The sequence below is a fragment of the Lacerta agilis genome, chromosome 14, assembly GCF_009819535.1.
Source record: "Lacerta agilis isolate rLacAgi1 chromosome 14, rLacAgi1.pri, whole genome shotgun sequence".
Lineage (NCBI taxonomy): Eukaryota > Metazoa > Chordata > Lepidosauria > Squamata > Lacertidae > Lacerta > Lacerta agilis.
This window is the reverse complement of record NC_046325.1, coordinates 2,533,971-2,561,441: the sequence shown is the minus strand read 5'-3', so window position 1 is coordinate 2,561,441 and position 27,471 is coordinate 2,533,971. Positions and strand designations below refer to the sequence as shown.

The following is a 27,471-nucleotide window of genomic DNA, read 5'->3' as shown; positions in this document are numbered from 1 at the left end:
CATAGATGGTTTATTATTCAGCATTTTCTGCTACTCTCCAGAGTGGGGGCTGTTGGGGGACCCTCTATCATAAGGTTACCAGATTTTTGTCAATGAATCCGGGGACACTTTTCAACTTCAATGGATTTTGTATGGGGTAAAGGTAAAGGTAAAGGGACCCCTGACCATTAGGTCCAGTCGCGGACGACTCTGGGGTTGTGGCGCTCATCTCGCTTTACTGGCCGAGGGAGCCGGCGTACAGCTTCCAGGTCATGTGGCCAGCATGACTAAGCCGCTTCTGGCGAACCACAGCAGCGCACGGAAACGCCGTTTGCCTTCCCGCCGGAGCGGTACCTATTTATCTACTTGCACTTCAATGTGCTTTCAAACTGCTAGGTTGGCAGGAGCAGGGATGGTTGGAGCAACAGGAGCTCACCCCATCACGGGGATTCGAACCGCCGACCTTCTGATTGGCAAGCCCTAGGGCTAGGCTCTGTGGTTTAGACCACAGCACCACCCGTGTATGGGGACTGGTTTGTAAATCTGGGGACTGTCCCCGGGAAACGGGGATATCTGGTCACCTTACTCTATCAGTGCAATGCAGGAATCGCAGCTCATAGGATCTGTCTGTCTCTCGCGAACAAACTTCTGTGTAGAGGATCTACAGGCCAGAGGGGCTAGAAGTCCTACTTTACCTGTTTTTCTGTCTCTCTATGGGTCCGTTTGCTGTCGCCCTTCCCCACGGAGGCTTTTGCTATGGACTTCTCGCCCCCAATCTTTGAACCGTCAACATTGCTCATCTGCCATGCCCAAATTTAGAGCTTTCCGGCTGTGTGGAATTGGAGAAATCTTTTTGCTGGCTCCAACCCAGCCAGCCCTGGACCCTGAGCCCTCCGACACAGACCAACTTTAGCAATAACATGGCTAATAATGTTCATCTAACAACTTATATAGCCCGTATTACAGGTGAAACTCGAAAAATTAGAATATCGTGGAAAGGTTCGTTTCTTTCAGTAATTCAACTTAAAAAGGTGAAACTAATATATGAGATAGACTCATGACATGCAAAGCGAGATATGTCAAGCCTTCATTTGTTATAATTGTGATGATTATGGCGTACAGCTGATGAGAACCCCAAATTAACAATCTCAACTTTGGGGTTTTCATCAGCTGTACGCCATAATCATCACAATTATAACAAGCAAAGGCTTGGCGTATCTCGCTTTGCATGCCATGAGTCTATCTCATATATTAAACTCCAGTAGCTAATGAACACAATTGCTGACATAAATGGACTTTTCCACGATATTCTGATTTTTCGAGTTGCACCTGTATTTCACAGTACTTGAATAATGAATATATGGTGGAGATACAGCTAATAAAATAAATCAATATTGCATGAACAAAATTAGAGAAGGGAGTTAGTCAATATCACCGAAGCAAACAAGCCTTTCGTTAGCCCCAATCCTGCAATCATGCAATGATAGGAGCTCAAAGCATAGCAACAAAGAAAGGCTACGACTCCTGTCAGCTTCAAGGAAGCCCAGAACCTGCTGGATCAGGCCAAGGGCCCATCTAGTCCAGCATCCTGTTCTCAAAGAAGCCAAAAATTCCTATCTCTCCTCCCTGCCCACCTACGCATTGCTGGAGTATTTCAGCTGTGATTCCTGCAACCCTTTGTTGTTGTTGTTCAGTCGTTCCAGTCGTGTCCGACTCTTCGTGACCCCATGGACCAGAGCACGCCAGGCACCCCTATCCTCCACTGCCTCCCGCAGTTTGGCCAAACTCATGCCAGTCGCTTCAAGAACACTGTCCAACCATCTCATCCTCTGTCGTCCCCTTCTCCTTTTGCCCTCCATCTTTCCCAACATCAGGGTCTTTTCTAGGGATTCTTCTCTTCTCATGAGGTGGCCAAAGTACTGGAGCCTCAACTTCAGGATCTGTCCTTCTAGTGAGCACTCAGGGCTGATTTCTTTAAGGATGGAGAGGTTTGATCTTCTTGCAGTCCATGGGACTCTCAAGAGTCTCCTCCAGCACCATAATTCAAAAGCATCAATTCTGCAACCCTACAATTCTGTAATTCTGCCACCTGCCAAAATCAACGTTGTTTCTGTTATGCATTGAAGTTCTCACCTTAGGCCACTAGGGGTGTTGTGTATATAGTTTCACTCTGCCCACCGTGGTTGAAGTTCTCTCTCAGGTCCACAACATGCAAATGAAGGATCGAGAGTGCCGTTCACGGATTGGGTAGCTAGAGAGAGTTGTTACTGTTGCATGTTACCGAGTACTATACAGGTGAAACTCGAAAAATTAGAATATCGTGGAAATGTCCATTTATGTAAGCAATTGTTTTCATTAGCTACTGGAGTTTTAATATATGAGATAGACTCATGACATGCAAAGCGAGATACGTCAAGCTTTTGCTAGTTATAATTGTGATGATTATGGCGTCCAGCTGATGAAAACCCCAAAGTTGAGATTGTGAATTTGAAGTTCTCATCAGCTGCACGCCATAATCATCACAATTATAACAAATAAAGGCTTGACATATCTCGCTTTGCATGTCATGAGTCTATCTCATATATTAGTTTCACCCTTTAAGCTGAATTACTGAAAGAAATGGACCTTTCCACGATATTCTAATTTTTTCAGTTTCACCTGTATAAGCCCTTCAGTTCAGTTCTGTTCCAGCCTGAGAATAAAGAGAGCTGCTTGGAGAATCACTGTGTCGTCTGCTATGTCCACCCACTGCTTAATATTAACCATCACAAAAGAATGACCAGGCTGCCCAGGTAATGCAATCAGTGACCATTATCAGGTATCCTGGCAGACAGGATTTCTGCTGTAGATGCCTCCTTCTGTGATGTACGTATGATGTTTTTTGGGGCTGGTCTTGAGCTACAGGGGAGGCAATTTCAAAAGTCTATATAAGAGATGGCACACCAATATTCTGGGTTCTTTCCTCCCTCCCTGCATGTGGGGAGTGGGGGACCCCGTTGCAACAGTTTAATAAAGACCAGGCTTACTAGTCGCTTTGCTTCTCAATATTCTCTGGCTGGCCTCTGTTTTTTTCTCCTACCGATAGGGAACCCACTTAAGGACTCTATTTGGGCTCTTGGATAAAACCACAAGGGGAAATGGAGCACTTTTTTCTTATAACATTGTTTTTAATGACAGTTTATAAATATTCTTATGAATAAATACAATAAAGACAACAGACCCATCACTGGGAGCATCCCTCTGAAGAAAGGCAAGCAAACATTCCTTTTGGAAGATAATCTCATCATGCTTTATTTGTTTTCGTAAAAGATACAGTTGTTTTCCCGTATAACCGTAGGTTTATTTATTTTCATTTATCTATTGCATAAAATTAAACAGAACTTGGTTGTAAAATTTTAAAAAGCAGTTTATTTAGGTTCATATCTTGCAGATTTTCTGCAGTTGAGGCTTGGGGCTCAGACCTGCCTCAACTCAGTTATCCCAATCCGGTCTTCACAAAAAAGATATCTTTCCCGTTTTATGTATTAAAGGGGGCGAGCCAGAGTCAGGTCTCTGCCTAATGCTGAATGCACAGGATCGCATTGGTCTTGTGTCAACCTTCCCCGGTCAGAATACCCACGAACATTCCTTTTTTTAAAAAAAAATAAATTTTAAACGCATTCAAATACATTTTCTAACTTTAATCCCTTCCTTAAGTTACCCCGATTGGAATTGAAATAAGCCTCGTTGTTCTTAATTTCTATTTTCTTTATCTAATATCAACACAGTTAGAAAATTGTATCAAATAAATTGTACATTCCCACTTTCCCACCTCCCCCCCCCACCCAAGCGTGATCTCAATATTTTACTTTCTACCCTTTAGTTGTGTCGATTTTTTTTTGTTTACTTATCATACAGTTCATTTTATTTTTCTTTCCTGTTTTCCCCTGCACTTTTTACACCATATCCATTAATATGTCAATTCCAGAGCAGTACTTCTTCATGTACTCCTTCGTTCCTTCCCATGCCTTAATTATTCTCTGATCTGAATGTCCTCTTGATACTTGCTGTCAATTTTGCTATTTCGACAAACTCGCAAAGTTTACTTCGCCATTCTAATAATGATGGGGTTTTTCTCCTGGCAGAAACGGCAAATCTCGCTAAAGAAGCAATTAATGGGTATTTTCGACGGCACAAAAGGCAGGCATGTTTTCAAAAGAATTGGTTTCGCACGTGATCTTGGCAGTAACTGCAACTCAGTAAAAAAAAAACCACAAATAACAATTTTTACACAACTCATTCTGGGGCAGGGCTAAAATGGGGGGGGGGAGGTTACACGTAATTTGAGATTTCGACAAGAAGTAGAATTTCCAGATACTTTATAATATGATATGGCATTCCTTTGTGACAGCAGAACCACCATTTTCAAGACAAGCCGGGCAAAATCTGGATTTTGAGGGGTATAGAGCCATCTGTGGGTTTTAGAGGGCACAGTGGGTTAAGCAGAAGGTTGGTGGTTTGAACCCACCCAGGGATTGCTGTAGGCAGGATTCCTGCATTGCAGGGGGTTGGACTAGATGACCCTCGGGGGTCCCTTCCAACTCTGCGATTCTATGATTCGAACAGATATGCCCCAAAAGGCTTGCAAGAGGGGAACAACGGAGGGAGGGAGGCACCAATAGGCAAGGCACAGGAAGAACAGGCGATTATTAATGTGCGGTTATTTCAATCGGACAAACGTTGGCTTCGTTACAATGAGGACTAGTAGGGTGATCAATCAAAGGCTTTTCCCAGACAAGGTGACCAAGAAGGAGATAAAGCGGTTGGTTGTGCCATGAAAGCATAAATACATCCAATGTAAAGAAAAAGAAAGTATCTTTTATCATATGTGGTGGCCGTGTAAAGCAGGCGTAGGCAAACTACGGCCCTCCAGATGTTTGGAACTACAATTCCCATTAGGTAAAGGTAAAGGGACCCCTGACCGTTAGGTCCAGTCGCGGACGACTCTGGGGTTGCGGCGCTCATCTCGCTTTACTGGCCGAGGGAGCCGGCGTACAGCTTCCGGGTCATGTGGCCAGCAGGACTAAGCCGCTTCTGGCGAACCAGAGCAGCGCAGGGAAACGCCGTTTACCTTCCCGCCGGAGTGGTACCTATTTATCTACTTGCACTTTGATGTGTTTTCGAACTGCTAGGTGGGCAGGAGCTGGGACCGAGCAACAGGAGCTCACCCCGTCGCGGGGATTCGAACCGCCGACCTTCTGATCGGCAAGCCCTAAGCTCAGTGGTTTAACCCACAGCGCCACCCGCGCCCCTTAGCTAATAGGACCAGTGGTCATGGATGATGGGAATTGTAGTCCCAAACATCTGGAGGGCTGGAGTTTGCCTATGCCTGGTGTAGGGTAATTGAAGCTTTCTGGGAGATGATATATAATGAAATGAATTTTTTTCCCTATAAAATAAAAATAAAAATAACCTTTGTTTAAAAAAAACAAAAAACCAGAAGCTTTTTTTATTAGGAATTATAGGTACTGATATACCAAAGGAGCAGAAAGGACTTTTTATGTATGGGACAACAGCCACTGGATGCTACTAGCCCAGAGATGCAAAAAAGAGTCTCTACCAGAGAGGAATGGCAAGTTAAGCTGATAGACTACAAAGGTGGCCGGAAAACTCAGGGAACAAGAAGACCAGAACTTTAAAAAAGAATGGGGAAAATTCATAAGTTATTTAGGAGACCATTGCAAGCAGATGGAAACATTAGCAGGGTTTTAATTTCACTTGTGATGTAACAAATACCATGGATAATATGGATCGATGTAAAATATAGATTATGGAATAATATGCAGTTATAAAAGTTGAGAACGAGACCCACGGAGGGGGCGGGGGGGGGAGTCGTGAGATTCAAAGTAATCTCTATATACAGGTGAAACTCGAAAAATCTGAATATCGTGGAAAAGTTCATTTATGTAAGCAATTGTTTTCATTAGCTACTGGAGTTTAATATATGAGATAGACTCATGACATGCAAAGCGAGATATGTCAAGCCTTTGCTTGTTATCATTGTGATGATTATGGCACACAGCTGATGAAAACCCCAAAGTTGAGATTGTTAATTTGGGGTTCTTACCAGCTGTACGCCATAATCATCACAATTATAACAAATAGAGGCTTGACATATCTCGCTTTGCATGTCATGCGTCTATCTCATATATTAGTTTCACCTTTTAAGTTGAATTACTGAAAGAAATGGACCTTTCCACGATATTCTAATTTTTCCAGTTTCACCTGTATAAGCCCTTCAGTTCAGTTCTGTTCCAGCCTGAGAATAAAGAGAGCTGCTTGGAGAATCACTGTGTCGTCTGCTGTGTCCACCCACTGCTTAATATTAACCATCACAAAAGAATGGCCAGGCTGCCCAGGTAATGCAATCAGTGACCATTATCAGGTATCCTGGCAGACAGGATTTCCGCTGTAGATGCCTCCTTCTGTGATGTACGTATGATGATTTTTGGGGCTGGTCTTGAGCTACAGGGGAGGCAATTTCAAAAGTCTATATAAGAGATGGCACACCAATATTTGGGGTTCTCATCAGCTGTATGCCATAATCATCACAATTGTAACAAATCAAGGCTTGACATATCTCGCTTTGCGTGTCATGAGTGTATCTCATATGTTAGTTTCACCTTTTTAAGTTGAATTACTGAAAGAAATGAACCTTTCCACAATATTCTAATTTTTCGAGTTCCACCTGTAGATGGAGATGTGTTTGGCTTGTTTAAATTTTGTATTTGAAATGATTTCAAAAGAAAAGAAAAGGAAAAAATCATAAATACAACTAGAAAAGAAATCACTTGTGTGGAACTCTCCGGGTCCGAATGACAGAACCAGGTTGGAGGTGGGGGGAAATTTCTGTTTCCTCTAGAGCCCCAGCTCCATCTCACACATCCAAGGGAATCGGCGAGTGCAGTGGTTGTCGTTCCAGAGGCCATTGGACAAAGCCTGGACACAGTCCTCTCCGCCTCCCAGTCCGTGGCCGTACCAGTGGTCTGGCTGTCCTTCAGCCCAGTCTCTAAAACAACAGAAGGAAGAAATCCATCATTTGCAGTTACAGGTGGGTAGCCGTGTTGGTCTGCCATAGTCAAAACAAGATAAAATAAAAAATTCCTTCCAGTAGCACCTTAGAGACCCACTAAGTTTGTTCTTGGTATGAGCTTTCGTGTGCATGCACACTTCTTCAGATACTTTCCAGCAATGAAAGGCAAGGGAACAAATCCCAGAAATGTAAACAGTACTTTAAGCACCCTGTACTGGCATCCTAAATATTCTTTACGTCAAATTCATTGCACCAAATTCCTTTTCTGCTCCTTAAATTAAAAAAAGAATGGGGAAAATTCGTAAGTTATTTAGGAGATCACTGCAAGCAGATGGAGACATTAGCAGGGTTTTAATTTCACTGCAATTGGTTTTACAGGAAAAAGCAAGGGGTGAATTGCAACTAAATACCAAACTTAAAACCATGGAGAGACCTGGTCTGAACGAAGACACTGGATTCTTATCTCATTATACATGACAAAGCTATCTTTAGCCATCTCACCCCTTGACTTTGCCTGTAAGACCAATTGCAGTCGTTAAGTTAAGAGTCGTCAACAGGTTTTCCACACCTATCAGTGAATCACCCATTCCCACCACCCTTCTGAGTAACACCCCTCCTGACTCTCTCACTATATTTCAGTGTATCTGAAGAAGTGTGCATGCACACGAAAGCTCAGACCAAGAACAAACTTAGTTGGTCTCTAAGGTGCTACTGGAAGGAATTTTTTATCATTTGCAGGGTTCTCTATTTAATGCGTCTCCTGATGTTGTTCTCTGATTTAGGTTAAAAAAGGTAAAGGACCTCTGTGTGGGAATGCTCAGGGAGGTAGGACAGGATATATTGTTTATTAATATCCTTCCTAACTTGTGCTAGAAAGTTATTTTACTTAGCAGAGTTTTGCATTCCCCTTTTAAACGCACAGCGAATAGCTGGTTGCAGGCTTGTGTAAGCCTCTCTCTATTTGGTTCCTAGTAAGTTCCCTTATGGGACGCGGGTGGCGCTGTGGTCTAAACCACAGAGCCTAGGGCTTGCTGATCAGAAGGTCGGCGGTTCGAATCCCCGCGATGACGGGGTGAGCTCCCGTTGCTCGGTCCCTGCTCCTGCCAACCTAGCAGAGCGTGGGGTGGAGTGGGGAACAGCCGCAACTGTGTGTGGGGCATCGAACTCACTCTTGCTGGAGCACGTACGAAGTCCCGTCCACCCACTTCCAGACTCCCGTGACGTCCGTCAGGCCGATCCACATGTCACTGGACCTCCGGCGCTGATTCACGAATATCTGAAGGGGGGGTTGGGGGAAACGTCGCTGCGTGTCAAAGAGCAAGCAGGCAATAAATCACACCAAAGTTGGAGTTAACTCTTTGTTAGCGAGAACAGGGCCGGATTTAGGTTTGATGAGGCCCTGAGCTACTGAAGGTAACGGGGCCCTTTATATGTCCAGCTGTCCTTTGTCAACAACAAATTGTCGCTGTTTTTTGTGTGTTGAATATATGCTATATGGTCATTTATGGACCTAATATGTATCTCAAGCCATTTGCACAAGTTGCCATTCAACCAGTCCATGCAGAATGTAGGCACCCTATATATTGAAAGGAGCAAACTAGTGATATTTTAGGGAACAGGCTAGCAGGCATCGCCCATGACTTACATCATAGGAGCCTACACAACACAAAACACTGTTGCTTTTTTATCTTATATTTTGGAATGTACATCCAGTTTGTTTTTTACATTGGGAGGGGGACAAGAGAGTGGGGCCCTAAGCTATAGCTTGTTTAACTTATACGTAAATCCAGCACTGAGCGAAAACACGGTCTTGGCAGAGCGGCAGGCCTAATGAGCCCCGCAGCTCATCCCCGGGAGGTTTTGCCCCGTGGATCCCTTGATGAAACTGAAAGCCCCCACCTCCCCACAGCCATCTAAGTCTCTTCCTCTCCAGGGTTTCCCCCCAAGCAATCGTAGACTGTGTCTGCGTGAAGCTGACCTCTCCTCCGCCCTTTTCATGCCCCTTCTGGTTCTGCGAGACCAAAGGAGAGAAGAGCTTTTGGCAACCCCTGACTCTTCGCCAACTGGATTCCTCTCTGCCTCTTGGCTTCTCTCCTCTCCTGCTCCAGCTTCTGCCTCCGATTCTGGACTTCTCTCTGCCACAGACTCCCCCCACTCACTAAGCCCTGTTACCCCTTCAGCTTCCGACGTCTCCTCTTCCCAGTCTTCCCCCTCTTCTCCTTCCGACCGCTCCTCGTCATCCCACCGCCAATCCCTGGTCTCTGAGCCTCTTTCCCCGGTTGGTTCCCCCAGAGACGGTGCCTCCAGCCATTCATCTGCGTCCAACCAGCCCACGACATCTCCCTCCAAGCTCTGCAACGTACCCTCCAGCATTTCTCAGAATAAAATAGGGACATCGTATTCTCCACCAGGAGGAATTTCTCTCGCATTTGATCGCCCACACACAGAGACGTCATCGACACATCGACATCGGTCACCTTGAGCCGATGACGACCTCTCCGCCTCGCCTACCTCGCAGGATTGTTGTAAGGGGAAAAAATGTGCGAGGGAAGGAATTGTGTACAACACTTTCCACGTAGAAATGGAATGAAATAAAAATTTAGCGGTAAGCTGCCTTGAGTCCGCGTCAGGGGAAAATATGGTTAATAATAATAATAATAATAATAATAATAATAATAATAATAGTGGTAACTGTGAGAATGATCAGGAACATACCAGAGAGTAAACCCTATTGAAGTTGGTGGCACTTACTTCTGAGTAAAAACGCTTACGATTGCAGTGTAAGGCTGCCCAGTCTTGACCCATTTACCTGGGAGCAAGCTCCCATGAATTCATTGGTGCTTACTTCTGAGTAGACAGCGTGAGGCTCCATTTACAATAAAGGAATCAACACTCCTAAGAAATAGCCGGTTGAAGAAGCATTGCGGCGAATTGGTGGCCTTTTCCTCCCAAATTACAGGAAGGGCTTCGTACACCAGCTTATTTTCGGTAGAAACAGGAGCCTGGTTTTGCACCTATAAACACACGCCACTTTTAATTGCCCTCTGAGAGGTGGAGGGGCGAGAAAAGCAGGACGTCCCGGGGTCAAATCAGGAACTGGGGTGGCTTCTGGAATTCCGGGACTTGACCCTGGGATATCGGGGCGCTTGGAGATTGCACGATTCTAGGTAAGTCTGGGTTGAGGACTGGCACATTCCCAGGTGCACCCAAGGGCCCGCCTCCCTTTGCCCCCCCCCCACCCCACCTACTTTCTCTTTCGGAGAGTTGATGACCACCAGGTGAGCCTCCTTCTTCTCGCAGTCCAGCTTGGCCTGGTTCCAAGAAGCCGTGTCCTGAGACATCCAATAGCAGCTCTCCTCGAAATTCTTCCAGCCTATCGGGCAGCACCCAGTTTTACTCCCTATGGGGGACGGTGGAGGAGAGAGGAAAGGTTTGAGGAGTTTACCTGCTTGCAAGAGCTGCACCCATAACCCCCCACCACCCTCTGACAGAAAAAAACTGCTCCTTTCCCCCTTATGGGGTATCCAAAAGCCCGTATAGCATGGGTAGACAAACTAAGGCCCAGGGGCCGGATCCGGCCCAATCGCCTTCTAAATCTGGCCTGGGAATCAGCATGTTTTGACATGAGTAAAATGTGTCCTTTTATTTAAAATGCACCTCTGGGTTATTTGTGGGGCCTGCCTGGTGTTTTTACACGAATAGAATGTGTGCTTTTATTTAAAATGCATCTCTGGGTTATTTGTGGTGCATAGGAATTCGTTCATTTTCCTTTTCCTTTTTCAAAATATAGTCCGGCCCCCCAACAAGGTCTCAGGGACAGTGGACCGGCCCCCTGCTGAAAAAGTTTGCTGACCCCTGCCATATAGAGTCCTTATGTAGGTTCCCTATCGGTAGGAGAAAACAACAGAGGCCAACTAGAGAATATTGAGAAGCAAAGCGGCTAGTAAGTCTGATCTTTATTAAACTGTTGCAACAGGGTCCCCCACTCCCCACACGCAGGAGGGAGGAGGACCCAGAACAATGGTGTGCAAGACCTTATATAGGCTCTTGAAATTGCCCACCCTGTAGCCCAAGACCACCCTCCAAAACATCATAGATCCATCACAGAAAGAGGTGGTCCCCAGCAGAAATTTGGGTGTGTTGCTTCTCTCCTGTCTGCCAGGATACCTGATAATGCCTTATCTGATTGCCTTTTCTGGGTAGCCTGGCCATTCCTCTGAGATGGTAAATAGTTCCTGAATCTCTTTCGCATATTGAGAGTGTGCTCAGCTTAACAGATACTTGCCAGACTGTTATTTACAGGGAGGTGTAAGCCCCTACAGTCCAAAGACCATTAGAAAGCTTTTCTCATTTCCAATGGCTTGGGGGGGGGGGTTGTTTTCCTGTACTATTTCAGACATGTGGTCTATATACTTATGTATGTGTTTGCCTTGTACATTTATGAACATTTATTTTAATATATATATGAGCTTAGAATTCCTATAACAGTGCACAATCTGCCCAGCAAGGGTGAACAGGTGAAAAGCATATACATTGGTCCCTTGGTTCTCAAACTTAATCCGTTCCGGTAGTCCGTTCCAAAACCAAAGCGTGTTCCAAAACCGAGGCGCGCTTTCCCATAGAAAGTCATGCAAAACGGATTAATCCGTCCCAGACTTTTAAAAATGACCCCTAAAACAGCCATTTCACATGGATTTTACTATCTAACGAGACCATGGATCCATAAAGTGAAAGCAGTAAACAATGTACTGCAGTCACACAATCCATCAGTAGCTGAACTGGGTTCCACATAGTCATAAAAACAGAAAGAGCCACAAAAACGCAAAATAAATAGCAGAGACAGACAGACCTCAGCGTAACACTCAAAACGGAAGCGTGGCACTCAAAACGGATGACGTTCGGTTTCCGAAAAGAGTTCGCAAAGGGGAACACTTACTTCCGGGTTTGCAGTGTTTGGGTTCCAAGTTGTTTGAGTACCAAGGCGTTTGAGAACCAAGGCACCACTGTATACGGGAGATGAAATAAATGTGCGATCTCTTACCGTTGCTTCTCATCTCCACTAGCTCACAGTGGAAAGCTCTCGAGTCTTGCTTTAAGGTATCCAACTGGCTTTCCACTTGTTTCTTGACTGGAAGAAAAGACAGAAGATAAAGGAGCGTATTGCAGAGAGAGAGAGAGAGAGAGAGAGAGAGAGAGAGAGAGAGAGAGAGAGAGAGAGATATGCCGCTGCATCCCTCGGCTGCACACTTTCCTCCTGGCCAGATCCTGAGCACCCCGAGGAAGCCAGCGCCCCACCCAGGGCCGTCCTAAGCATATGCAGAGCCAGGGTGCAAGATCCGCCCAGAAACACACACACACACCCCGGTTGCCCAGAGTTGTTGGCCTTTTTTTAAGGGGGGAACCCCAAAGTTGTTGGCCCTCTTTTGGGGCGTGCCGGTGAGGCGTGCATGACAGAGCGGCTGGCCGCCTCAGCATCGAGAGGGGAGCTTGAGGCGGCGGCGGCAACAGAGTAAGGCCGGGGCCAGGCGCCGGGGGGGGGGGGCAAGCAGAGTCCAGCACAACAACAGTCGAGCCCGAGGCAGTGGCAATTGAGCAAAGCCGGGCCCCTAGTGTGAGCAGCATGCACTGGGCGGGCCTCTCAATGGCGCGCCGATCCCAGGCGCGCAGGCGGGCGGAGCCGCCCGGCTGCCTCAGCGCCTCGCTCACCCGCAGCAGAAGAGCTGCAGTGCTGTGACGGGTTCCGCTCAGCAGCGGCCGTCGGCTCTTCCCAATCCCCAGGCTCCAAATCTCGGCCCCGGACTCTCGGCCAGGCGCCACTGAGAGCTCGGCGCCCGGGTGCCCCGCACCCCAAGCGCCTATGGGTAAGACGGCCCTGGCCCCACCAAACTCCCAAGCTAGCACAGCGGAGCCGCAGGTCTCTCGGCGAGATCCAAGTTCAGAGCAGCTCAGGTTCAGCAAAGGACGCTTTGCTTTCCCCAGCAGCGCAGGTTAAGGTCTTGCAAAGAGTCTGTTTGCCAGGCCTAAGGTCCGAGCTCTGGTATGCTTTCCTCCAACTCCTCACCAACCAGATAACAAAGCATCCTGTTGGAAGCAGCAAGGTGCAAAGGAGCCGGGGGCAGGGGGGGGACGACTCAACATCCACACCACGTTTTGCATGCTCATTCACGGGGGCCACCCACCTTTCTCCATCTTCGAAACCTGGTCGTTCATCGTTTTCTCCAGCGCGGCCAGTTTCGTTCTGGTGCCGTTCCCTGGAATTGGAAATGCGACGGCGATGTGAAAAATTAGTTCCTGTTTGTGCTTCTTTTTTCCTCCTCCCTCCCTAATCCCCTTTCCTTGTGTGTCACGTCTTTTAGATCGGACGCCTGAGCACAGAGGCCACCTTTGCCAGCTGCTCTGGGAGAGCTTTTTGGTGGCTGACATGCAGGGTGAAAGGGTTTTGGTTGTGGAAAGGCAGCAAACAAATAAAAGGATGCCCAATGTTTCTGTGTCATCTGCTATAACCACTGGGGATCAGTACCTCCTCCTGCTCCTCCCATGCCTTCACTTACTCTTCTGTTGGATGCTGCTGAGCCCCGCTTTCACCGTCAGGTTCAAACTCTTGAGAGCCTCCTTCGCCGCCCCTTGATCTCCGCTGAAACGAGTCCCTGGTGGGAAGCAGATGAAGAGCAAAATTTGAACTCGGCTCTTTCCCTTTCACACATGCTCACCCCTTCTTTCTTTGCACGGACACTTGTTGCATGCTCGTCGCATGCTTAACACACTCCCCTCGCCCCAGTTTACGCACATAAGAATCACAGAATCATAGAATTGTAGAGTTGGAAGGGAACCCAAGGGTCATCCAGTCCAACCCCTTGCAATGCTCGAACCCACAAACCAGAGATTCAGAATCTCATGCTCTACCGAGTGATGTTGGGTGAATTCCACCTCTGTTGCAAACTCGCTGTCTAGTCAGCAGTCCAAACTCTAATTATTTTCTCAACTGATATTATTCATTTATTCTTTTTCGCTGTTGTTGATTTTAATCATATTTTGCATTTTCAGAAATATCTTTAGGTGCCAGGCAAAAACGTTTCCCTGTAGCCATACTTTGGGCTGATTTACATTCGAAAGGCATTTTAGGTATGTTGGAAGACACCCAGAGTGGCTGCGGCAACCCAGTCAGATGGATGGGGAATATTAATAATAATAATAATAATAATAATAATAATAATAATTCCTCTGTTTTCATCGGAGAAATAATGGAGGGTTTGCGTTTGTGGGAGGAGGCCTCTTGGTTCGTTCTTGTTTTCTTATGTATTTTGTGTTCTCGAGTTGTATTTTTACGCTGTTAACTGCCCTGTAACCTCTGGACCAGGGGTCAGCAACCTTTTTCAGCCGTGGGCTGGTCTACCGACCCTCAGACCTTGTAGGGGGCCAGACTATATTTTTTTGGGGGGGGGGGGAAATGAACGAATTCCTATGCCCCACAATAAACGAGAGTTGCATTTTAAATAAAAGGACACATTCTACTCATGTAAAAACACGCTGATTCCCGGACCGTCCGTGGGCCGGACTGAGAAGGCGATTGGGCCAGATCTGGCCCCCGGGCCTTAGGTTGCCTACCCCTGCTCTGGAGGAAGGACGGTATACAAATTTAACCAATTAATTAATTAATTAATTAATAGTTCCTCTATTTTCATCGGAGAAATGTTGGAGGGTATCCGTTTGTGGGAGGCGGACTCTTGTTTTGTTGTGTATTTTGTGTTCTCAAGTTATATTTTTATGCTGTGAACTACCCTGCAACCTCTGGAGGAAGGACAGTATAAAATTTTTAACAACAACAACAACAACAACAACAACTGGAGATTGAGCCTGGGGCCTTCTGCACACCTTTAAGCGGAAGTGCTACAGCTGCGTAAATGCCCCTTCCCGTGCATCTCTCTGGCACACTCACGTTCCTGTTTTGCACACTCACTTCTCCGTTTTTGCACACTCACCCGTCACACTTCAAGCCACGCCCTCTGCCTTGCAGACTCTCCAGGAGGTGCATGCCCTGAAAGACTCTCTCCTATATATACAGGTATATATATATTTATCAGTGACCTAGATTTAAGGGGCTAGAGGGAATCCTTCTCCCGTCTCCATACAGGTAGCTTGCCTGCAGGTGCATTTTTTAAATTTATTTATTATTATTTTTTGAATGCCCTGTCCTCCCAAGCCTTCAAGACTTTGCAGATTTTATTACTGGGAAAGGGGGAAATGCAGGTGGCAGCAATTCAATTAGAGGGACGATGTGTGCAAGATAAGCTGTTTTGGGGCCCTTGGAGCAGCGATGATAAAACCATCAGCTTGGCAAGACTAAGTTAATTAATTGGCGCGGTGGGAGCAAGAAGCCGGCGTCCCAGGCGAGCTTCGTAATGAATTTTCCGTTTTGGCAGTTCCATAGCTTCGAAATCCCTTCCTCTTCAGGTTTGAGGGCTTTAAGGTCAGAGGAACTGGAAGCGATGGAGGAAACCCTCAAGAGGCAGGGCGGAGGTTCAAGAGGAACTTTTTAATCAATTAGGAAGCTGGGCATTCCCCCCCCCCAAAAAAACCAGAACGAAATCCAGCAGACACACACACACAAAATGTCTTTAGGCGCCAGGCAAAAACATTCCCCTAGAACTGTGGGCATCCCATGAATGTCGGGAGATTCAGGACAGATCAAAGAAAGTCCTTCTCTACGCGGAGCATAGTTAACCTATGGAACTCCCTGCCACAAGAAGCAGGGATTGCCACCTGGATGGATTTATAAGAGGATTAGAGGAATTCATGGAGGAGGAGAGAGCTATCAATGGCTACTAGCCACAATGGCAGCAATGATTCTGAATACCACTTGCTGGAAACCGCAGGAGGGGAGACTTTGCTCTAGTGCTTAATTTTTGAAAACTTCTTCAGCGAGGGCTCTTAAAAATATGGGTGTGAGGAATTCAAGCCTGCTATGGCTTTCGTGACTGGACAACATTTAAGCTTGGAAAGTCTATGTTTGATGATGAAGTGCATAAACTGCTTTCGGGAAACCAAAAGGTTTTAATTTTACCATGTGAAAATGTCGGGCAATGCTAAATCTATATATATATAAATGTTCCCATTGCCTGTACGCCGAAAACCTATGTTCTCCGTAACCGCTGCACCAAACAGCATCAAATTAGGACAAAGCGTAACTTGGCCATCAAGGAAGGATCTGGCATAATAAAAATTTAAAAAAACCACCTGTCATGCCTAAAATATAGAATAAAGGCAAAAAAAATATTGGCGCACACATTACGTGTCACCAGCAACAGAACTGAAGACTCCAACAGCATCCAATAGAAAGGCGGATTGCCTGTTGACGTCATCAGACCTGCGCCAAAAAGAAAACCCCGTCCACCATTTTATAACTGCCATCTGTAAGCACCCAAGGACTTTCTGACACAAACTGCTTAGTGGAAATGTGGAAAAAAGACAGAGCAGGAGGCAGGGCAGTTGCGAAGAGAGGTGGGAGAGAAATAAGCCCAAGGCTGCTTGAGAGGTTGCAGGGAGTAAGACCGGCTCTGAGGGGATTTTGTCGCTGGGGTGCGTAATTTTGGGACTGGGGTGGGGGAGAATGCTCTTTTTAATGGCGCAGAGCATGGGGCCAGTTAATTGTGAGGAGGGGGTCTTTGTGGGGGGTGCGCTTTTACAGTAAAAAAAAACAGAGCTAGGCCCGCAGTAGGCCTCCATAAGGTGCCCAGTGCCCTCACTTAAAATGGCCGCTGCACACTCAAAGGCATTTAAAAATTTCCCAAGTGCCCTCACCTAAAATGGCCGCCGCAGCTTTGCATGTTCAACACACACAGTCCCAAGTGATCAATACCACCGACCAATGTGTTCTTTTATGTAAAATGCATCTCTGGGTTATTTGTGGGGCATAGGAATTTGTTCATTCACATGGTCTGAGGGACAGTGGACCGGCTGGAAAAGGTTGCTGACCACTGCTCTAGAGGGACAGGGAAGAACGAAAACAGGAGCTTCCAGAATACTTTCGGGGTCAGAATTTAAAAAAGCAAAAAACCCCACAGCAACCCGTGGCCGGGCCAGCTGGTAAATAAATAATATGATTGCAAGTACTTGGCAATCTTTTCTAATGATCTCCATGCAATTTCCCACACATCTTGCTTACCAAGCAAAACTAAATTATATTAATGTAACCAAAATGGAATTCCCAAGCCATTTCCCAACTTTTAAGGACCCCTAAGTTGAAAAATTCGGGACACGGCTGGCGCTGTGGGTTAAACCACAGAGCCAAGGGCTTGTCGATCAGAAGGTTGGGGATTCGAATCCCTGTGACAGGGTGAGTTCCCGTTGCTCGGTCCCTGCTCCTGCCCACCTAGCAGTTCGAAAGCACGTCAAAGTGCAAGTAGATAAATAGGTACCGCTCTGGCGGGAAGGTAAACGGCGTTTACATGCGCTGCTCTGGTTCACCAGAAGCGGCTTTGTCATGCTTGCCACATGACCCGGAAGCTGTACACCGGCTGCCTCGGCCAGTAAAGCCAGATGAGTGCCGCAACCACAGAGTTGTCCGCGACTGCACCTAATGGCCAGGGGTCCCCGAAGTTGAAAAATTCAACATGCCCTACTGCCGGATGGAGTGAGCCTGTTTTCTCCTGCTCTGGCAGCGAGGACCCAGTGGACCCAAACGACGAGAAAGGAGGTTCTGACCAAACACCAGGAAAAACTTTCTGACAGAAAGAGCTGTTGAAAAATTAAGCATGCCCTACCGGGATGCAGTCCCAGATCTCTGGAGGCCGAGGGCACCAGGTTGGGGAAGCCTGCCTCTGCGCACCCAATAATTCCCCGCTTCCTTCCCCCAATGCTGTGTGGCCCATCACTCACTCTGGACGCCAAGCAAAGCCACCGAGAGGGTCAGGATGAAGCAGAACCCCATCAGGACCAAGACGAGGCGGTTGGTGGGGCAGATCCGGCGCCAGTTCGACTGGAATGGAGGCAGCGCTGTGGGGAGAAGAAGAAGGATGTCTCTCGTGTCTCCTCTTCCCCAGACTAAAGATCCCCAGCTCCCTCGACCGTTCCTCATCAGGCTCAAGCTCCAAACCCTTGGTCAGGCACCCCCAAACTCGGCATTCCAGCTGTTTTGGGACTACAACTCAAACAAGATGAATTTTAACAGGGAGAAATGTAAAGTACTACACTTGGGCAAAAAAAAAATGAAAGGCACAAATACAGGATGGGTGACACCTGGCTTGAGAGCAGTACATGTGAAAAGGATCTAGGAGTCTTGGTACACCATAAACTTGACATGAGTCAACAGTGTGATGCAGCAGCTAAAAAAGCCAATGAAGAAGAAGAAGAGTTTGGATTTGATATCCCGCTTTTCACTACCCGAAGGAGTCTCAAAGCGGCTAACATTCTCCTTTCCCTTCCTCCCCCACAAAAAACACTCTGTGAGGTGAGTGGGGCTGAGAGACTTCAGAGAAGTGTGACTAGCCCAAGGTCACCCAGCAGCTGCATGTGGAGGAGCGGAGACGCGAACACGGTTCACCAGATTATGAGTATACCACTCTTAACCACTATACCACACTGGCTCTCAATGCAATTCTGGGCTGCATCAAGAGGAGTATAGCATCTAGATCAAGGGAAGTAATAGTACTACTGTATTCCGCTCTGGTCAGACCTCACCTGGAATACTGTGTCCAGTTCTGGGCACCACAGTTCAAGAAGGATACTGACAAGCTGGAACGTGTCCAGAGGAGGGCAACCAAAATGGTCAAAGGCCTGGAAACGATGCCTTATGAGGAACGGCTTAGGGAGCTGGGTATGTTTAGCCTGGAGAAGAGAAGGTTAAGGGGTGACATGATAGCCATGTTCAAATATATCAAAGGATGTCATCTAGAGGAGGGAGAAAGGTTGTTTTCTGCTGCTCCAGAGAAGCGGACACGGGGCAATGGATTCAAAGTACAAGAAAGAAGATTCCACCTAAACATTAGGAAGAACTTCCTGACAGTGAGAGCTGTTCTGCAGTGGAATCTGCTGCCAAGGAGTGTGGTGGAGTCTCCTTCTTTGGAGGTCTTTAAGCAGAAGCTTGACAGCCATCTGTCAGGAATGCTTTGATGGTGTTTCCTGCTTGGCAGGGGGTTGGACTGGATGGCCCTTGGGGTCTCTTCCAACTTTATGATTCTATGATTCTAACTCCCATCATCCCTAGCTAACAGGACCAGTGGTCAGGGATGATGGGAACTGTAGTCCCAAAACAGCTGGAGGGCCAATTAGGGGGGTCCGTGCCCTTGGTCATCTTGGTCACCCTCATCTGCACATGTTCCAGCTTGTCAATCTCCTTCTTAAACTGGGGTGCCCAGAACTGGACAGAGAACTAAGTCACTCTGAGTATTTGCAAGACATTCCTTCGGTGGTCCCCCCCTGTGGGATAGCTGGTAAAAACTTCACAGAACGATGGAATCGTATACAGTAATACCTCCACGAACGTCCGCCTTGTCTAGCATCCATTCTGGCGAACGTCCACAGCAAACCCGGAAGTACCAGAATGGGTTACTTTCTGGTTTGCCGCCCGCGCATATGCAGAAGTGCTAAATCACTGCCCACACCCAGTCCGATGGGCCAGCCCCACTCCATCCCCACTGCGTACCTCTCCTAAAGTGCTGCTCACTTTTGCCTGCCACCTCGAGGCTTTGGAGATCTTCGTACTCCTTGGCCATGCTGGGTTCGGGAGGAGAATCCATGTCGATGGAGGTGGAGCGAGGCGGAATATCCGGCGGGACCTGAGAGCTGCAAAGATGAACGTGGAGTTGGGCTTTCCAGCATTGCAGGGGGTTGGACTAGATGACCGCTGGGTATCCAACTCGGCAACCCTAGGATTCCTCCCTTGCTTTCCCTTTCTTTGGGTTTACCTTTTTCTTGCCGTGTGATCTTTCTGCCTATCTTCTTTTTTTAAGACGAAATAGCTGCTTTCTGTCACTATATCATAAAAAGATATTTAGCAAAGGGTGTGTATTTTTGTATCTCTCTGAATAAGTAACAATAAATATATATTTTTTATAAGGGGGGAGACAATTGTGGATTTTATTTAATTTTATATTATTTAATTTAAGGTATTATTTGGAGAGGGAAAAACATGGATGAAAATTGGCTGAGAATCTCGTTGCCAAATTGAATGAAATAGAATGAAATAGAATGAAGGGCTTATTGTTAGAAATAATGCATCCAGACCAATCAGGTTTCCTTCCAGGCCGTCAAATGAAGGAAAATATCAGGAATATAATAGATATTATTGAATATTTGGAGGTAAGAAATGACAAACAGGTAGCTATGATGTTAATCGATGCTGAGAAAGCCTTTGATAACGTCTCGTGGGCCTTCATGTTGAAGGCCCTTAAGGAGATGAATTTTGGAATGTCATTTATAAGAGGAAACAAAATAAAAAATTAAAAAAATTCCTTCCAGTAGCACCTTAGAGACCAACTGTTTATTCTTGGTATGAGCTTTCGTGTGCACGCACACTTCTTCAGATTTTTAAGAGGAATAGAAACTATCTATACTAGTCAAAAAGTGAGGCAGATTATAAATAATACCATTACTGCAGAATGTAAAATTATGAAAAGGTACTAGGCAGGGTTGTCAGAGCAGATGAAAGAATTAGAGGAGTAAAGGTAGGAATTAAGGCAGGGGTCCCCAAACTAAGGCCTGGGGGCCGGATGCGGCCCAATTGCCTTCTAAATCCACGAATCAGCATGTTTTTATATGAGTAGAATGTGTCCTTTTATTTAAAATGCATCTCTGGGTTATTTGTGGGGCATAGGAATTCGTTCATAGTTTTCTTTCAAAATATAGTCCGGCCCCCAGGGGCGAAGCAAGGGGGCGCAGGGGGGCGGGCCGCCCCGGGTACCACCCTGGGGGGTGACACTCAGGGCGGCACCCCGCCTCCACGATCGGCGCTGCTGGTGCGCGTGGGGTGCAGCAACTTTTAAGGCTGCAGTGTGCGAATAGCAGCACAGCGTCTGTGCTGCTGTTTGCGCGCTGCAGCCTTAAAACTTGCCGTGCCGCGGCATGGTCGGGAGAGGTGCCTGCCGCTCGCGCCCACCATCTTGTCCGTACATGCGCAGTCCACCTGGGATGCTGTGTGTGCGCTCCGTGACGTCAGGGTGCGCACGCGCTACGGAGCAGCGCCCTGCCCCCAGGAGGGTGCCCCCGCGTTTTCCGCCCCAGGCGGCAAAGCGGCTCCCTACGCCCCTGCGGGCCCCCCCACAAGTTCTAAGGGACAGCGGACCGGCCCCCTGCTGAAAAAGTTTGCTGACCCCTGTATTAAGGAATACAAGTTGAAAGCATTTTCCTTTGATTTAGCAGTAATGGTAGAAGATAACACAAAACACAGGTCTGAATCTCGGAGGCCCATCGCTGAGGCCAGCGTCACGTAGGCAGGAAGGCGATCTGGTCTCCAGAGTGGCAAGAACCGTCTAAAGAGGCTGAATGTGAAAAATGACTCCAGGTAAGGTACAAGGAGGGTTCTGTGACGTAAAGTAAAAATGGGTTGAGTAAATTTTCAAAGACCGCGGTTGGAGGGTAGATAGCAAAAGGTTCTTGGGCGCAGAAGGACGGACAGCTAGGTTGACGTACATTTTTCCTATTTCTGTCCTAATGTAAATCCTCTCTTTGAACTCTTCCCGCTAACGCCTTACTGAACAACTGGGGATTTGGGTGCGAGCCTCTGTAGTTTGGAACCCCAAGTGGGATTTCCAAAACAATAGCCCCAAAGAATCCTGGGAACGGTAGTTTAACACACATATACACACACAGAGAGAGATACAATTCTAAACACCCCTTAAGAAACTACAGTTCCCAAGGTTCTTTGGGGAAAGCCATGATGGCCACTGAAAGCATCGCCATTCTGCTTTTAATGTGCAGTGCAGACGGGGCCCTATGACATGTCTGGTTTAAGACAGCAGCACCCCCCCCCCAAAAAAATTGCATGATTGTAAAATAGAAGGAAAAGGAAAAAGAAAATTCTCTCTCTCTCTCTCTCTCTCTCTCTCTCTCTATATATATATATATGTAATGATGCAATGGAAAATTAACCATCTAACTAGTAATTTTCGGGCATTTGTGGTTTTAAAAAAATAATTTTTTTATTAAATATTCCAAATTACATTTCAAAATATCCATTTAAAGAACCTTAAATCAATGACTTCCCTTCTTCTCCTTCCGTGCCTCATTTTGCATAACAATTTTGTTGTCGTTTAGTCGTGTCCTTGCATATTTCACCTGAACTAAACCGTTCAGTAATCCATTGCTACGACCCGCGTTTTTAAATAAACGCAATTTCCACCTATATATCCGGTAAGCATTTTCTAGTCTTCTTTAAACGTGCATCCTTCTCGTTCTCTTATTCTGTAAATTAAGCCGGCAAGCTGTGCATATCCCAATAATTTGGGGGGGGGGGGGTATTTGAAGGCCCGCAGCTGTTTGGGTGCAAATCTAGCCCGGCAGCCAGACAACCTCCCCACCCAGAGCCCATTCTGTGCCCCCCCCCCAGCCCTCCTCCTTGGGCTACTTGCTTGGCAAAAGAAGTTGTCATCTCCCTGGCACGGAGGGGGGTCCTTCCACCGGGTCACTCTCTAGTGGGGGGCTTCCGAAACGCGCAGTTCCCTCTTCTCCCCGTCAATACGTCGACCTGGGCAAAGTTTGGACAAAGTCATGGCTTGCCAACTGGCCAATTTCCCAATCGATGCCAACCTCCCCCAGTCAAAAGCAGGCAGGTTTGCGGGTGCCCATGGTGCCCAGGATTGCCACGGGGTGAGCTGCCACAGCTGGTAGCCGTGGACAAGGGTTGGGGCGGTTCGGGGTGGCCTGGCCGCCCTCCTTTTACCTCCTCCCTTCTTTTTCCAAGTCAAAAATTTCAGGCCCTCATCCTGTTCCAGACCCCATGGTGCAGCTCAGTAACCTTTGCTCTGTCAATATTATTTCTCCCAAAAGCAGCCTTTCCAAAATGCTACCACCACACAGAAAACTTGGGCGGGGGGGGGGGACTTCCAGATGGATAGCTCGGTCGGTAGAACATAGAATCATAGGGTTGGAAGGGACCCCCAAGGGTCATCCAGCCCAACCCCCCTCCCTCCGCGATGCAGGAATCTCAGCTAAAGCACCCACGACAGGTGGCCACCCAACCTCTGCTTAAAAACCTCCAAGGGACTCTTAATACAAGGGTTGTAGGTTCATTGGGCAAAAGGTTCCTGCATTGTAGGGGGTTGGACTAGATGACCCTCTGGTCCCTTTCCAACTCTCTGATCCTTTGAACCCAATGCTTCTCAGTTCCCATTGGGGAATTTAAAGACTATGAAGATGGTGCCCGTGAAAGGATCCATCCATTCAGGGGCCCTCCCTTTCTCATCTTTCCCATCACCTATCCAGAAAAAGCACACTGCTCATATACTAAGTAAGAAATGAAAGTTTAATGTCCCCCATCCCTACCTCCTGTGGGAGGGAGCCCCACAGTTTAACTATGTGCTGCGTGAAGAAGAACTGTCTTATGTGCCCTGAAGATTAATAATAATAATAATAATAATAATAATAATAATAATAATAATAATAATAATTTTATTATCTTGATGTAAACAAAATCTGCTCCTTTTCCCTTATGGGGTATCCAAGACCCCATATAGAGTCCTTAAGTGGGTTCCCTATCGGTAGGAGAAAATAACAGAGGCCAACCAGATTATATTGAGAAGCAAAGCGGCTAGTAAGCCGGGTCTTTATTAAACTGTTGCAACAGGGTCCCCCACTCTGAGGAGGGCCCAGAACAATGGTGCGCAAGCCCTTATATAGGCTCTTGAAATTGTCCACCCTGTAGCCCAAGACCACCCCACAAAACATCTAACATACATCACAGAAGGAGGCAGTCTTCAGCAGAAATCCTGTCTACCAGGATACCTGATAATGGTCACTGATTGCTTCACCTGGGCAGCCTGGCCATTCTTTTGTGATGGTTAATGCTTTAGTTCCTGAGTCCAGGTCACAGGTTCACCCTATTCATACCCAAATACACCCTTCAGACAGGATTTGCGAGCAAAAAGGCAATGGGATGGCTTTCCCCTTTTGCCTCCCTTACTGCAGAGCAATATTTGAGGTCATTGGGAGAGTCAAAATGGCTTCAGGATTGCTCTCCTGTACTATTTCAGACGCGTGGTTTGCATACTTTGCCTTGTACATTTACGAACATTTAATTCATATATCTGAGACCTTAAATTCTTGTAACAATCTATACCTTGCCCGGATGGATGGGTCTCCCCAACAAAATATTGAAAACACGACAAGACATCAAACATTCTCACATTCATCTTCCTCGGAGGTCCACAACTTCCAGCGGTATCAGAGAGGGAGAAAAGTGCGACCTCCAGGAACTGACACATAGCTGTCAACTTTTCCCTTTTCTTGCGAGGAATCCTATTTGAAATAAGGGAATTTCCGTTTAAAAAAAGGGAAAAGTTGACAGCTATGAACTGGCATTCGGGTCACATATCCATTCCATACCTTAAAAGCAATATCAGACCCCTGTGATCAACACATCCCACCCCCCCCCCTGGCCGCGAAGAATTTTGGGAACTGTAGTTTGTTCCGGATGCTGAAAGTTGTTAGGGGGCCCACAAACACCCCAATTCCCCCTTCCAGACTGGTTTAATGGTCAGTCCCTCTTCCCAGGGAACAATGAAGGTAAAACACAACCATCACAATATCCCATAATTTCACACACTACAGATTTACCCTTTCTGGAGACAGTCCCGTAAGTGTGTGTGTGTGTTTGCATGTTGTTGTTGTTGTTGTTGTTTTTAAAGACAACAGCCATTTCGCAATATTTTGTTCGGAAATCGATATTTTAGCCTGGAACTCCCTGCCTATTGACCTTCTCTGTGCTCTTCCCAGCACCTGCCGAGAACATTTTTGCTGAGACAAAAATGCGCTTTACAATCTGTTTTCCAATATATGGCCAACCTTTTATCGTTTTAAAGAGTCGCTTTCGCCGGTAATATTACGGTTTCGTTCATTTCGCAAACTGCTTTGATTATTTTATTTTATTTTTAATTTTATTACCGTCAAGCAGTGTAGAAAACTTGTGAAACAAATGATCTGAAGGCTCTGTTTAAAAGATTACCTCTCTGGAAGGACCTTACAAGTCTCATCACCCTGGCCACAGGCCACACCTGTGACTCCCAGGTGGAGCTCAACTGCAACTCCAGGTTGGTTCCCCCCCCCCCACAGTCAATCACATCCTGGCAATTTCAGGCTGCAAATTTAAAGTGGATTCCTGCTCTTGCCAGGAACCCCGAAATGTGTCAGACTTCTTGCAATAAAGGAAACTGATAGTATTGGAAAAGATGGGGTGACTATTAACCGGTGCAACATTTTATAACCCTCCCTGCAAACAAATAAGAACAAATAGTGTGCAATTAATAGCCAATAGCATTCAATCTCCCTGCAAACAAGCCACGGGCTGCGATCTCTTTTTTTAAAAAAATCATTTTCATTAATTTTTGCATATGTTTTCCAAACAAAACTTCACATCACATCACATCATCCTCATTTTGGCTATTATAACCTAAGACTTCCACTGTCTAGTGATTTTCAAATTTGCTATCTAATCTTGCATTTTATTATTATAATTAATGCTTTTAAACTTCGTTTCCTAATCATTTCCTTCCTAGGTCGTTTTATAATAGTAATTTATATAGTCCCCTTTACAAAACTTCTTGTAAACCTACAAGCGATGTTACATTAATGCAATTGTCTTTCAAATAAGTCATATATTTATTCCAGTCCTTAAGGAAGTCCTGGTCTTTCTGGTTCCGAATTCTCCCAGTCAACTTTACCAGTTCTGCATACTCTGTCAGTTTTATTTGCCATTCCTCAATCGTTGGTAATTCTTCCTGTTTCCATCCTTGGGCTAGTAATACTCTCGCTGCTATAATTGCATATAAAAACAGAATTTTGTCCTGTCCATTAATTTCTGTGCCTACAATGCCAAGTAAATATGCTTCTGGTTTCCCCCCCCCCGCAAATGTATATTTCAACATTTTCTTCATCTCATTATATATCATTTCCCAGAAGCATTTTACTTTCTGTACAATCCCAACACATGTGGTAAAAGTTACCTTCTTTTTATTAACATTTCCAACATTTATTACTTACTTTATACATTTTGGCCAACTTTACTGGTGTTACGGGCTGCGAGCTCTTTGAGCTTACTTCCGAGTAAGCCTCCCTAGGATCGGGCTGCATATCCGTTTGAAACTCAGTTGGACTGAGCAAACCTGCATAGAACCACCAGCAGAACCATGCACACTTTAAAAATGCAAAAATATTCTTTGCATAAGGTTCAGGAAAAAAAACCCCCAAGAAATAACTCTTTGCAAAGGGCCTTAATCCTGACCACCACATAGGGGTTGAAAGGCCACCTGTCAACGATTTTTTAGCTGAGAGGTGAGACAATGAGAATAGGTTGAATGGTAGAGTAAGGTAAAGGGACCCCTGACCATTAGGTCCAGTTGCGAATGATTCTGCGGTTGTGACTAAGCCGCTTCTGGGGAACCAGAGCAGCGCACGGAAACGCCGTTTACCTTCCTGCCGGAGTGGTACCTATTTATCTACTTGCACTTTTGACGTTCTTTCGAACTGCTAGGTGGGCAGGAGCTGGGACCGAGCAACGGGAGCTCACCCCGTCGTGGGGATTCAAACAGCCGACCTTTTGATCGGCAAGCCCTAGGCTCTGTGGCTTAACCCACAGCACCACCCGCGTCCCTATTGGTAGAGTAAGAGATTCTTAATCTCAGGGTCACGGGTTCGAGTTCCTCCGTGGGGCAAAATATTCCTGCATTGCTTTCTTGTAATAATAATAATAATAATAATAATAATAATAATAATAATAATAATAATAATAATATATTATTTGTACCCCAGCCACTCTGGGCGGCTTCCAACAAATATTAAAATACATTAAAATATCACAGATTAAAAAACTTCCCTAAACAGGGCTGCCTTCAGGTATTTTCTGAATGTCAGGTAGTTGTTTATCTGCTAGGTATTATAGGACAGGAATTGCCTAAAGAGCAGAAGAAGTTATTCAGAATATTGCCAGCCCCAAAATGGAAGGGCGGTAAGATACCAACGAAGGAAGAATGGCAAGTCAAATTTATGGAAGATGCAGGAACCGACTAACTTACAGGAAGACTTAAGAGACAATGGCAATAGAGAGTTTTAAAAAGACTCGGAACCGTTTATGTTGTACCTACAGAAACATTGTAAAGAATTGGACTCACTAGTAGGGTTTGAGTAAATGCTTACAATTAAGAAAACAAGCACACGGTTAAGAAACAACAATATGGAAATTAATTAAGTGGAAGACGTAATTTGAAAGAAAATTT

At 46.1% G+C, this 27,471-nt stretch overlaps 1 protein-coding gene across 1 annotated transcript; it reads right to left on the bottom strand.

Moving 5' to 3' along the window:
- Positions 1-6,757: 6,757 nt before the first annotated feature.
- Positions 6,758-22,816, bottom strand: LOC117059352 (asialoglycoprotein receptor 1-like). Its single transcript, XM_033171015.1, has 9 exons — positions 22,615-22,816; positions 19,692-19,831; positions 17,927-18,043; positions 13,603-13,698; positions 13,231-13,302; positions 12,093-12,179; positions 10,300-10,451; positions 8,221-8,327; positions 6,758-7,027 (listed from the first exon to the last, which is right to left on the bottom strand). The coding sequence occupies exons 1-9, from the start codon at positions 22,632-22,634 to the stop codon at positions 6,877-6,879; spliced, it is 942 nt and encodes a 313-aa protein (XP_033026906.1). The 5' UTR covers positions 22,635-22,816; the 3' UTR covers positions 6,758-6,876.
- Between the last annotated feature and the right edge of the window lie 4,655 nt (positions 22,817-27,471).